The sequence below is a fragment of the Rhineura floridana genome, chromosome 12, assembly GCF_030035675.1.
Source record: "Rhineura floridana isolate rRhiFlo1 chromosome 12, rRhiFlo1.hap2, whole genome shotgun sequence".
NCBI classification, from domain to species: Eukaryota; Metazoa; Chordata; class Lepidosauria; order Squamata; family Rhineuridae; genus Rhineura; species Rhineura floridana.
In genome coordinates, this window is record NC_084491.1 from 39335673 (window position 1) to 39350021 (window position 14349).

The following is a 14349-nucleotide window of genomic DNA, read 5'->3' on the forward strand; positions in this document are numbered from 1 at the left end:
TTTTACTCCAAAACCCTGGCTGGGTCAGCTCCAGCTTCAAGCAGACTTCGCAAATGATTGGTAGATCAACCCATTTGCCTTCCAGGTGTGGCCAATGGCAACGCTTTGCTGCAGGTTCAAACAGAGACAGTGACTGGCCCAACACTTTGTTGTGGGTGGTCCTGAAAGGTCTGAAGTCAGCAATGGGAAAGGGAGGCGTGGTGAACAGAGAGCAGTGTGACTTCAAAACACAGCTAGAAAAACTATTCTGGCTGCTTTTCAAGCAAGTAGTGTGCCCACAGCTTTAGATTTCTTCTACCTCATGCTGTCCAGATGTCAGACTTTAGCTCCCATCAGCCCCAGCCAGGAGGGCCAATGGTGAGGGATGATAGGAATTGTAGTCCAATAACATTTGGAGGGCTGCAGGTTCCTTGTCCTTTATCTCATTCATTCTTTCATAAAAGTATTTATATACTGCCCACTTGCAAAACATCAGGGCAGTGCACAGCAACATAAAACCATTTAAATGCCATACAAAACAATCATTAAAATGATTGGCTATGCAAGAGATGTTTTAAACAGCTGCAGAGGCCTAATCCAGGGTAGCCAATGTGGGATGGGCAAATGTGTCGGTTTTGATTTCTCTGTTTTCTCGTTTTTTAAACTCAGCTCTCCATATTTCCACATCAGTTGGCAATTTTTTTAAAAAAAAGTCCTCGTGAAAATTCAGCAACATTTTAGTGTGAATTTCTCATAAGTGACACATCTTTGTATGCAGCTTTGCTCAATATAAACGTTTCTGCAAAGCAATTCCCTGTATACAATGCATTTTAGTATGCCATTATCACTAATAGAGGCATTTTAATGCACACTCTACCCTAGTAAATTGTATTGCTTTTATTGATATATTTTTATACTTGTGTTTATTTTTCTTTGTAAGCCGCCTTGAGGGCCTTTGCCCAAAAGGTGGGGTATAAATAAATTTAATAATAATAATAGTAGTAGTAGTAGTAGTATATGTGTGGGTTTTTTGTACATATTACCTGGCTGAAGAACTGCACTGTAAAATTTAGAGAAGTGTGAAATTCAAAGGAAGGCTGTATTTCAATTTGCATATTATTTCGGAAAGCGTGAATTAGGTAGTCTTGCTTGTAAATGGGAGCTGAATCAGATTTACACACACCCCCATCCGTACCTCCAGACGTTGCTGGACTCCAACTCCCTCACTACTGGCTGTGCTGGATGGGGCTGATGCGTGTTGTAGCCCAGTCACATCTGGAAGGCTCCACTTTGGCTATCCTTACTTTTAAGAGTGTTCACAGCACCTCGCAGACATCCTGTTGTAATCCTTACAGCTATGCAATTTCAGCAGTATAATTCCTCTATTGGAGACGCGTGGCTGAGGCTGTGAAACAGGAGCTTGCCTAGGGCCAACTAGGCACCATTTAACCTTTCCAAAGCAGGAGCATATTCCAGAATGTGGTGCAATGGCATCAGGAATTATATGCACCTTAGACTGATGACATGCCACCAAACAGACATATTGGCTGCCGTCCCTCTATCTTATTATAAATTTCCAAGTTGGGCCTTCGGGAAACTCCATTAGAGAGGATAGCAGCTTAGCACTGGGAACTGCTGCACAGGGTGAAGACAGGCAGGGTGTTGAGGAGAGGAAGACGTTGTAGCAGATTTTCACCTGTGGTGCCAGCAAGTTCTCTCCCTCCTTCACTGTTTGCATAACAGACCAAGATATGAAACATGGCCTCAGCCCAGTGGTGGCTGGTGTTCATTCGGGCTGGTGGGCAGAAGGGCAGGGAGCCCAACAGTAGGTGGACCCAGAGCCAATGTCAGGCAGAGCCAACTAACTCCAGTTTTGTCCCCATCCTGTTCCTTCCTGCTGAGTTCTACATGGGCAACACTGAGACTAAGGAGGAGGAAGAAACTGACAGGCAGTTTCACCCTCCAGGCTGGCTGCAAGTAAGAAAGCAGGCAGGCGAGGGTGGTTGGGGACAGACTGAGGTTGGCGGGGCGGTGCCCCCTTTGCCTTAATGGAGTGGCCCCCACTACAGCCATCACTTGTGCTGCTCCCTCCATGTTTCAGCTAGGCTGCTGCCTTTTTGCAAACAGGAGCATCTAACCTTTTATGGCCCAAGGGCCACATTCACCCTTAGCCAATGCTCCGGGGGCCACGTACTAGTGGGCATGGCCAAGAGTGGGTGTTCCATGCAAGCATGCACGTAAGAACATAAAAACAGCCCTGCAGCTGGATCAGGCCAATGGCTCCTCCAGTCCAGCATCCTGTTCTCACAGTGGCCAACCCAAGGCCTGTGGGAAGCCTGAAAGCAGGAACTGAGCGCAACAGCACTCTCTCCTTTTGTGATTCCTGACAACCGGTATTCAGAGGCAGTGACAGTGGAGGGGCAACATAGCCATCAGGGCTCGTAGCCACGGACAGCCTTATCCTCCATGAATTTGTCTAATCCTCTTTTTAAAGCCATCCAAGATGGTGGTCATCACTTCCTCTTAGTTTAATGATGGGCTGTGTGACTATATGCACACACAGCGCACACAGTGCTCCCTCCTCAGACAATCCATGCAGATCAGCTGAGGGAGGTTACTGCCCTGCCTGCCAATCAAATAATTAATCTGGTGATGACCAAGGAGGGGTCCCAACAGGATTATTTTTTGCTGCGGCCACCAAAATCGGTAGGATCTTAGGAGGCCTGTGGACAGACCACGCTTCCAAACTGGGGCGTAGCCATCCCTGTATTAAATAAGTGCAATAGGTATCATTTTAATTATTCATCTTATATCATATACGATGGAATTCGCTTTGTTCCCTTATACTCAGGTAAGGGCTTTTGACCTAGCGGAGACATCCGCTAATGCAGAGGTGGCGAACCTGCAGCCTTACAGATGTTGTTGCACTCTGAGTAAAGTGTGGTGTAGTGGTTAGAGTGTTGGACTACGACCTGGGAGACCTGGGTTCGAATCCCCACACAGCCATGAAGCGCACTGGGTGACCTTGGACCAGTCGCTGCCTCTCAGCCTCAGAGGAAGGCAATGGTAAACCCCTCCTGAATACTGCTTACCATGAAAACCATATTCATACGGTCGCCATAAGTCGGGATCGACTTGAAGGCAGTCCATTTCCATTTCAATGTTGGAGACAGTGGGTTGGATCCAACTAAGTCCTACTCAGAGTAGACCCACTGAAATGAATGCACCTAAGTGAGCCAGGTGGATCAACTTCAGTGGGTCTACCTGGAACAGGGCTAGTGTTGAAACCCCCCCAGTGTGCCTCTGAATGCCAGTTGTTAGGAATCAAAAGTAGGGAGAATGCTGCGGTGCTCAGGTCCTTCTTGCATATGGTTGGCCACCGTGAGAACAGGGTGCTGGACCAGATGGGCCACTGGCCTGATTCATCAGCCATGCTCTTCTGATGCTCTTATCTTCTATATGGCAGCCCTGTGCCAAAGTTGCAGAATGAGCTGACATCAGAGATGATGATGTACATCTGTGAGAACACAGAAACTAATCCAGAGAAAAGAGAAAGAGAGTTATATTTTGGGGAAAGGAGTCGGGATGGCTGGGCTGCAGGTTCCCGGGTTCAAACACTGCTGATAGCAGCCACCCAGGCGAGGGAGTGCTGCCCTTCTGTTATTGAGAGCTGAGTCACTGCAGGAGCACATTAATGTAACCCTCCTAATTTCCTGCTTATAGTCACAGTGGGTGTGTAATCTTGGTTCGACAGCTGTTTGACTACTTCAGTGGAATCCTTGCTTCACCCTTTCTAATGCGGTGTCTCCGGAGAAGAAAGCAAAACAAAAGCTGTCGATCCCACAGGGCAGGGGTTGGCCATTGTTTCATCTGCCAGGCACCTTGCAAATCAGGGGCACGCATGTGAATGTAATTAAAACATGCCATAAGCGGGTCTTGCCGAACTCAAGAGACAGCTCGCCGAGATGTGTAATACCTTTGCAACATCCAACGAGATAGGATCTAAATGAGCCAGACAAAATTAGCCAAATTGCTTCGCCTGCCAGCTGCGTGGTGGGCAGTCGTCTGCCTATTATGGTGAGTCTCTTCCTGGAATTTAATTCAGGAGTGGTGGTGGCGGTGGAGTACTTGAGTATGAATATCTTCAGGTTGACAAATTTCATCCCGAAAGAGAAGGATTAGCAAGAGACTCAGCAAAGCTGTGACTCCAAGGCTCCGGTGATAATGGTAGCCTGGATTTGAACCTTGATCCTGAAACCACTTACTTCTCTAAAGTCGTGTGAGGAAAAAAAGAGGATCAAAAAGGAGGAGGAGGAGGGAATTTTAAGGGTTGGGAGGGAACTCCTATCTTTTTTTCCATGCTCTCAGTTTTGAAAATGGGTAGCAACAAAGAGCAGAGTACTAGCTAAACATTATATGTTATTGAATGAAAGACCATAGGCTGTAGTCAACTAAGTCTTGCTCAGAGTACACCCACTGAAATGAATGAACGTAAGTTCCATATCTATGAACTTCAGCGGGTCTACTCTCAGTATGACTAGCACTGAATATCACCCCATTAGATCATCAGAAGGGGCTGGCTTTTGGATCAAGCCAAAGGCCCATCTCGTTCAGCATCCTCTTCTCACAGCATCCAACAGATGCCCAATGGGAAACTCATAAGCAAGCAGGACTTGAGCGCAACAGCACTCTCCCCACTTGTGATTCCCACTGACTGGTATCCAGAGGCTTACTGCCTCCAACGTTATACGTCACTGAGCTAAGGACTGGACATTAGGACACCAGAAGAACCCAGGTGCACTACTGGATCAGACCAAAGGGCCTCTCTAGTCCAGCATCCTGCATCCCACAGGGGCCAACCAGATGCCTCCTCTGACAGCCTTATCCCTCCAAGAATTTGTCTAAACCCCCTTTCAAGATGTCCAAGTTGTTGGCCATCATCACATCCTGTGGGAGAAAACTCCACAGTTTATGTGCTGGCCGGTGAAGAAGTACTTTTCCCCCTCTTTCCTGAATCTCCCATCATTTGGCTTCATTGGATAACCCCAGCTCCTAGTATTAGGATAGGCAGGGGGTGGGGGTGGGGAGTTCTTCCTGGGCACTTTCCCCACCCTCTGCATAATCTTATACATCTCTATCTTGTCCCCCCCCCATTTACTCACTTTTTCTGACCTAAATGGCTCCATGTGTTGCAACCAGCTCCTGCTGGGATGAAGAGCGGGATATAAATTGAATAAAAATAAATAAATAAACATTTTCTGCTTGCATCCTAGCTATGAAAACACGGATTGCTCCATTTCTGGGTCGCCCCTCTTACAGTTGTACAATAGCCTGTTGGACTGGTTCACACATGCATACATGCACTTTCAGCCACCCATGACTGTAGTATTGCATCAAGCGACTATAGTATTGGATAAAACCTTGATTAAAAATGTTGGCGGCTGGAGGGAAGGAAATACATGTATAGTGTGTGCATATCTTCCTCTGTCTCCTTGCTGCTACACCCTCCCCTGCTCCTTGACAGCCCTGGATCACTCTGGCTGTACTCCATCTGACCCGGGGTGATCTGGGACTGCCTTCACCCAATCCAGTCAAATCCTGGGTCACCCCGAACCAGCCCGATTTGGTTCATTATCTGGGATTCAGTCAGTTCCACAGAACAGCCCTAATAATCATCCTCGAGATGGATTGCCATTAAAAAAAGTAAAAAGTCCACTAAACGATCCAAAAATGTAAATGTACTGCCTTCAAGTCGATTCCGACTTATGGCAACCCTATGAATAGGGTTTCCATGAGGCTGAGAGGCAGTGACTGGCCCAAGGTCACCCAGTGAGCTTCATGGCTGTGTGGGGATTCAAACCCTCCTAGTCCAACACCTTAACCACTACACCACGCTGGCTCTCTAAACCATCCAAGCCATCCATTAAAATTACAAAAATGCAAACATTTCTCTGTTCCATTCAATACTAAAATAAAAAATAAGGGGAAAAATAGCTACGCAAATATCCAAAACAAACATACGAACTAACTTAACAAGATATTGAACAATTAAGTCCAAATTTTCTAAAATTCACTACAAAAATATACACAGATGCACAACCACACACACACTCACATATGTACATACCTGTAAAGATAAATGCTTATGCATGTTTAAATACTTGTATATTTTAGTTAGTTTCTATGTTTGCGTAGCTATTTTTCTTATTTTTATTTTAGTATTAAATGGAAAAGAGAAATCTTTATGATAATTTATATAGTATTTGTAAAACTAAGTAAGTTTATTTATTTATTTATTAGATTTATGTTCCACCCGTCCTCCCAGAAGAAGCCCAGGGCGGCAAACAAAAACACTAAAAGCTCTCTAAAACATCTTAAAAAGAAAACTTTAAAGCATATTAAAACAAAACATCCTTTTTAAAAAAAAAAAAAAAAAGATTTAAAAATATCTTAAAAAGCAATTCCAGCACAGACACAGACTGGGATTAGGTCTTTACTTAAAAGGCTTGTTGAAAGAGGAAGGTCTTTAGTAGGCACCGAAAAGATAACAGAGATGGCGCCTGTCTAATATTTAACGGGAGGGAATTCTAAAGATGAGGTGCCACTACATTAAAGGTTCACTACCTATGTTGTGTGGAACGGACCTCCTGATAAGATGTGTCTGCAGGAGGCGCTCACCTGTAGGATGTAATGATTGACTGGGTATATAAAAAGATATAAGATGATCTTCCAGGTATCCTGGTCCCAAGCTGCACAGGGCTTTGCACACCAAAAGCAGATCCTTGAACTTAGTCCAGTATCTAATGGGGAGCCAGTGCAATTCTTTCAACAGTGGAGTGACATGTTGGCAATACGCTGCCTGAGTGAGCAGTCACAAACCAATGGGCAAAGGGTGGGCTTTTTCAGGAGTGGTCGGATCACCACCTCTTTCAGGGTGGTTGGGACCACTCCCTCTGCAAAGACGGGTTGACCACACCATGGATCCACTCGGTCATACCCCCTCAGCAAGCTTTAATAAGCCAAGTAGGACAAGGGTCAAGAGGACATGTTGCTGGTCGCAGCTTGCCCATGTCATCAGGCCGCATCAACTGAAACCGATCCCAAGAAGTTGCAGCACATGCTTCACCTCACTGGGGACGACATTAGTGGATGGTGCGTCACAATTGCTACGGAGGCCAGCAACTTTACCCTCAAAGTGCCTTGAAAACAATTCACAGTGGCTCCCAAAGAGTCAAAAACTCCATTTCTTAAATATGATTGTTACATAGTATAGATGAATACTGTATTATAATTATATCACCATGTTCAAGGACTATTTTGAATTGTATCTAATTATTAGTAATAAAGATTTTTTTTGAAAACACAAAACACAAACAGTGTTTGATAAAAGCAATGATGGCAGCAACACAACAATATAGAAGCAACAAAACAGAACAACCTTTGCTGACCTTGTGCCTTTCAGACAATGGTGGCTGGTGCCCATTGGGACTGGTGGGGCAGAAGGGCAGGGAGCCCAACAGTAGGTGGATCCAGAGCCAATAACAGGCAGAGCCACCTAATTCCTGTTCTGTCCCCATCTCCTCCTCCCTGCTGAGTTCTACAAGACGAACCCTGAGATGTAGGAGGAGGAAGCTGACAGCCAGGGCCACCCCCTGGACTGGTTGCATGCAAGAAAGCAGGCAGGAGAGGGCTGGCTGAGGGCCAACGGAGGGTGGTGGGGCTCTGCTCCTTTTGTCCGAATGGACTAGCCTCCATTGCTGCCAGGTGCTGTCGAACTACAACTCCCATCATCCCTGACATTGACTGATGGGAGTTGTGGTCCAAAACATATGGAGGGCACCAGTTGGGAAAAGGCTAATATGGAAAGTAATCATCTGCATAAAGACAGCACAGCAGTCGAGGGACAGAACTAAAGAAGGTCTAGTGGGTGTCTCCAAAAGCCTTGCAGAACAAAACACAGTCAGTTTGACTGGTCTTTTCCAAAGGAGAGACATCCACAACCCAGAATGCCTGCTTCCTTGTGAACTCCCGGCCACATACGTCATCCAGACCACTCCGGATTTCAGAGGCAAGGGGATTACAAAACGAGGACTGAGCATGCTCAGTGGCGATGGAATGCTGACTGACTATCGAAACAGGGGCGGGAAAGGGAATGAGGAACAGAATGGAGTATCCAGGACAGGAGAGCTTCGTGCTGTAATATTTTGTTGCAGGTTCCACTTATATCTGTTCACATTACCTTGTTGTCCTGCTGGGCCCTGAGATAGCAGGAATAAGGGGACGGATTGCATGTGACCCGGAACCTGCACGAGCTGCTGCAAAGTGTGAAGAGAACTCATATCCTGAAGGGGGAGAAGAAGAAGAAGAGAAGTCACATACAAGGGGTCTCTTCACAAAGCTATGCAGTCATTCTGTCGCCTTGCCCGCTGCTCTCCATGAGCACCCCTTCAATGGCTGCTCCCACTTCCTCTCTTTGTCCTGAACTATAGAACTGTTCACGGATGTGGACATACTTCACCTGGCTTCTCATCGCTCGATGGTTCGACACTCGGAGGCAAAGCACACAACCTGTGGCTGGTCTGAACCACCTCAGACTGCAAGTGTTTTGAATGCCACATCTCCCTTCTAGAATAACTCCCTACCCCAGCTCCCATTTGCCCTAATGGGGCACCCACCACCGCCTGTCCTCAGCCAGTTCTTTGTGGCAAGCCAGCAGCGCCTGAGCGCAACCAGCAAATGATATTCCAAGGCCTCCGACTCGAACCTTTTCCTTGACATTTTGTAGGAGCAGGGAATTTTCTCCTAATGGGAGGGAGTATTCAAATAGCAGTCAAAGATGCATCACATTACTACTACTACCACCATTATTAGTTCATCTTCCACATACGTCCCAAGGTGACGTAGAAAACAGGATAAAAACAGTTAAAAAACAGTTACAGCACCAAAAAAAATTAAAAGAAGATATATGTAAAGACAATATAAAATGAGCACTCAAGGCAGAGACCTTTTCATCCAGCCAGGAAAGGCTGTTAGAATAAAAATGTCTTTAACTGTTTTGGAAAGTACAGATAGTGGCCGCCCGTTGTATCTCAAAAGGGATGCTATTCCACAAAACAAGAGGCAGCCACACTGAAAGCCCTGCTCTGAGCTACTGTTGAGTGGGCTGCTGATCATGGCTCTAGATGACTTCCTTCTGAAAGGATGAACCCTCTCCATGCAAAATGTTTGTGCAAGTCCCATTTGCAGTGGTCGGTCTGCGAAGTCTCATTCATATGTGCGGCCCTGGGCTCCTACTGGGAGGAAGGGCGGGATATCAATCTAATAATAAGTAAATAAATAAATATGAGACTTGGGACCTAATTATCTGAGGGAGTGCCGCTCTGTCTGTGTATTAGCCAGTCTGTGATCTGTAGGAGGGGCTGCTCTCATTGTCCCACTGCTGAGGGAAGCCTGTGATATGACATAAGACAAGGCCTTTTCCATGAGGGCCCCTCAGCTCTGGGACTCCCCCCCCCCCGCTGCCAGCTCTAACACTACTGGTTTTTCAGAGTTCTCTGTTTATCCATTGTTGCATTTCTATCCCATCTTTCCTTCAAGGAGCTCAAGGTGTTGCATTTGGTTCCCTTATCTTCTTCACAACACTCCAGAGAAGGAGGCTAGGGGAAGGGCCATAGCTCAGCATTAGAACATTTATACGCAGAAGGCCCCAGTTCAATCCCCGGCATCTCCATGCAGGGCTGGGAGAGACCCTGGTCTGAAATCCCAGAGAGCCACTGCCAGTCAGTGTACACAATACTGAGATGGATGGAACAATGATGTGACTCCTATAAGGCAGCCTCCTATGTTGCTCAGCTGAGAGAAAGTGACTGGCCCAAAGTGTGAGTTTCATGGCCGAGTGGGCGTTTGAACCTTGGTCTCCCAGGTCCTAGTCCAGCACTCTAACCACTACACCATGTTGGCTAACAACACACCTCTTTGCTCAGGCTTTTTGGGGGTGGGGGGAGTTGACTGAATGTTTTAACTGCACATTGGTGATTGTCTGCTGCTGCATACGTGGATTATTATTTGGTTTTTTTTTTAATCAGTTGCTTTAATTACTGAGCATATTTACTCATGTGTTAAGATGTAACCTGCCCTGGGATCAATCAAACTGATGAAGGGCAGGATGAAAGATAAGCAAGTATGTGCAAACCATCCCATGATGCAGCACTCATTGTGATGCATGTGTGAAACTGCCATACTTTATTCGGCTCCTCAGCTGAAGGATTTGATGCACGTGGGGATAACATGGGCCAAGAGAGGAGGGTAGTCCCCCACAACCTTTGCTTCTGACAGGCATCTGGTTGTGAGGTTTAAAGAACATGTTGTCGTTTTTAATCCCATCTTTCGATTTATAAATTGGTTTGCATGTAATCTTTTTTTAAAAAAACCAACGCTGCCATAAAACCATACAGCAAATAACTAAAATAATAACAAATCATCATAATCCAATATGTAATAGGTCAAAATACTCAAAAGTACAAATCAAACCAAATATACACATCAATAAACACCCAATAAAGATAGAAAGAATCTTTCCCATCAGATGCTGAAATGCTAACAAAGTAGGCCCCTGGCATATAGACCTGTGGAGGGGGTTCCACAGGCAAGCCACCCACTCCTCCACAAAGGCCAGGTGGGTGATTAAGGAGCCAGGGACTTTTGCACTAAGTCTAGATCTCCTGCCCTCCTTTAACTTTTTTTTTTACTTTACTTACAGAGCAGTTTTTCCTCTGCAAGTCTGTCAAAATTTATATTTATACCTTTAAGTTGACATATGCAAATTGTATAAAAGCCCTAAATGTTGAAGCCTTTCCTCACGATAGTATCCTGTGGCCAGTATTAGTTATACTTGTTAATTACATTTTCAGCCTATACTTCCATAATGGAACTCAGGGCAGAGTTCACAGATGGTTACCCATCCAAACACTGACCTGACCTGGGCCTGCTTAGCTTCAGCAAGGTTGCTGTGTAAAGGGCGCTTAAGCCTATGGTTGCCATATTACCAGGTTAGCCGGGTTTTACCTGGATTATAGCCCTGCTACTTGGCTCCCGCTTAACCCATTAGGTGGCCTGGATTTTCTGGGCAGGTGCCAAGCCACAGAGAGGGAGCTACTGTGCCTTTAAATCTATATCAACCCAATTCACAGATAATGGGAAAAGCTCATCGGAGTTCTGTTTGCCTCTAATCAAGTTTTGTGTCAGTTACACCCAGAGGTGTGCAATTGACAAGAAACAATGAAACTGATAAAAAAAACCCATCCCCTTCTCCCTTAGCTTTAGTGATACTGTACTCCGGAGGAGTAAACATCCTTCCCTGTGTGTGTGTGCATGTGCGCACTGAGCTCCATGCCTTGGCTGACCGCAGCCCAACCAAGCAACTGGGAATGGGGGAGTCACCTCCAGAGCAAAGCAGCAGCAGTAGCAGCAACCTTTGCTTTAAAGTGTCTGCAGCTTCCACCCACTTTCCTCCTCCTTCTCTGGCCTGCCCAGCAAGTTGGAGTTATAGTTTCCCTTCTTCTCCTCTTTCCTCCACTCCACCTGATTCGAGCTCCGCGCTCTTCCCAGGAGGCTGGTGGTGGTAATAAAGTCTCTCTTTGTGTCTTGGGTGAAGGCAGCCTTTGGAAGCGCAGGGGGGGGGGAATTGGCCAGCTCAGACCTGTAAAAGGATCACCTGTTGTCTGCAGGTCCTGCTTTCTTTGAAATCGTATGTGTGTGTGTGTGAGTTTTCAAAGTTGAGAGCCAGTGTGGCATAGTGGTTAGAGTGTTGGACAAAGACCTGGGAGACTAGGGTTTGAATCCCTACTCAGCCATGAAGCTTGCTGGGTGATCCTGGGCCAGTCGCTGCCCTTCTCTCTAATCTGTCACAGGGTTGATGTGGCGATTAAATGAGAAGGGCAGGAAGTGTGTACTCCACCTTCAGCTCCTTGGAGAAAAGGTGGGATTTTAATGCTAATGCTAATGCTAATGCAAATACAAATGCAAATGCAAATGCTAATGCAAATGCTAATGCTAATGCTAATGCTAATAATAATAATAATAATAATAATAAAAGACTTTCCCAAGGAAGAGCTTCCTCCTCAGAAAATAAAAACACACTTTTGTTTTTGTTTTGAGTGCCCTGTTGTCTTGGTTAAGGTGTGTATCCAGCCTTGATGTGCTTATGGAAGGGGTGTGCAAGTAGTGCCCCCCCAAGTGTGAAGGTTTGGACAAACACTGCGTTATAGAAAACCAACGTCTGTGTGAAAGTACATATTTGGAAATGCCATTGGTGAGATCCTAAGCACATTTACTAAATGATGTCATATAGAACTTGAACTTCAGAAAATATTTTACAGTCATGCTCATAAACACCTATGCAACCTTGTGTCTGGAGACCTAGAGTAGATAACACATTATTAAGAATCACTTTCTATAACTGTAAAGAGGTATGTTTACATGCGTGCATCCCAGGCACCTAAATGAGGGGTGAGAGCAGCATAGGAACACCAAGGGTTCCCAAACTTTTCTTGAAAAGTTACACTTTTATTGTTTTTATTACATTTGTAAGCTGCCTGGCGCTCTGTTTTTAACAGTGGAAGGGTGGGATATAAATCTTCTTAAACCATAAATAAATATTCCATAGTGTTGGAAACTAGAGCCTAGGCATTTAAGGCTGAACATGTACATTTTTTAAAAAAGGATTTCTCACATATTCCTTCAGTTTTTGTTGGTAAATACTAGGTAAGAAAACAAAACACCTGGATCATACAACTATTAATATGCTTCATTTGCATAATTGGCAAATAATTTGCCTAATATGCAAATTAGCCTGCCTGGCTTTGTGAGACTGGAATATGGCAATCCTATTCAAGCCACACCCCATAAGGAAGTTTTTGTCAGAGCTTGGAAAAGTTACTTTTTCGAACTGCAACTCCCATCAGCCCAATCCAGTGGCTATGCTGGCTGGGGCTGATGGGAGTTGTAGTTCAAAAAAGTAACTTTTCCAAGCTCTGGTTTTTGTTTTGGACTACGGTTGCTTTCAGTTGAGGCTTATCTGTATGGAAACACTGAAACTCTCTTACCCCAGCAATTTGCCCTCCAGGCATCATCGAGGGCCCTTGTACCAGATGGCTCGATCTGGAAGGGGTGGTAGTTTGCAAAGAGTCGCTGAGGTCTTCCGTTTTAATCTGTAAGAGAGAGCAAAAGACCACATCACTGTAAAATCCTCCTTGAGAATAACAAATTGGTAGGAAGAGACTGGGGTGACAGATTTAGGATGCAGAATTCAGGGAGCGTGCAGCCTCTCTGTGGCTTCAGGCAACTGGCTGTAGAATTGTAGCTCTGCTTCAGGTTCCTGGAACTCTCAGCCAGGGCCGGCGCCAAGTATGACTGGGCCCTTGCCAGGACCCAGGGCACCATAGCCCAAGCCCTTGTGATGTAGGTGTTGTGGGGCTAATAAGCTTGCCCACACACCCCATCTACCTCTTGTGTTGTGTGAATGACGTGAAAACACAGTGCACACAACATTCATACTGACAGGAGGGGTAGGTTGGGGTATGCATGTAGGTTTATTGAAACCTGTGTTGTCTGTATTGGGGGGTGCCTTGGAGCTCCCTCTCCGCGATCTGCAACAGGGTCAGGTTGCTGGATGTGACTGTTGCGGATCCCAGAATGGGAGCACCACCCTCCTATGCTAAGGAGGACCCGTTCAGGGGCCCCTCAGGGCTGCAAGGGCCCTTGGCCAGGGCCCAACCTGGCCACCCTCTGGCTCCAGCCCTGCTCCCAGCCCCTATTTCTGTACAGAAAAAAGATGGAAACATTTCTGGGAGACTGATCAGGAGGCATTAATTGTGCAACAACTACTCCAATAACCACAGTGGCATGGCATCACATTGTAAAGACTGTTTTTTAAGGACGTGTTTGGACACCCTATTGACAGATTCTTAACAGATGAAGCAGAGAACACAACTCACAAATTCGATTTCCCCCTCCCCAAGTCAGATTTTGGCCCCCTTTCTGGAATTTTAAACTTTTATTTTATATATGTATATTTTTAAATGTCACCATCTAGTTATTATTTGTGAAGCTAAGAGGAAATGAATGCAGACAGCATTCCAGGGGTAGCCCACATGGGACCCCCCCAGATGTTGTTGGACCACAACTCCCATCAGCCCCAACCAGCAGGGCCAATGGTCAGGGCCATTGGGAGCTGTAGTCCAGCCACATCTGGAGGGCACCATGTCGGCTAGTCCTGCAGTATTCTATCCAGTTGCTCGGCAATAAGCACACCTTTCTGCTGACTGGCTACCCGATGGGACTGTAGCTCAGTGAGAGGACACATGCTTTGCA

At 45.8% G+C, this 14349-nt stretch overlaps 1 protein-coding gene across 2 annotated transcripts in view; it reads right to left on the minus strand.

Annotated features, from left to right (window-relative positions):
- POU2F3 (POU class 2 homeobox 3) overlaps window positions 1-14349 on the minus strand; it is a 126891-nt gene that overhangs the window by 22497 nt on the left and 90045 nt on the right. For both annotated transcript variants that reach the window (XM_061593080.1, XM_061593081.1), the window contains 2 exons: window positions 13083-13187; window positions 8219-8321 (listed from right to left, as the gene is read on the minus strand). In XM_061593080.1, the coding sequence (XP_061449064.1) occupies window positions 8219-8321; window positions 13083-13187 (208 nt within the window). The remainder of the gene's footprint in view (window positions 1-8218; window positions 8322-13082; window positions 13188-14349) is intronic.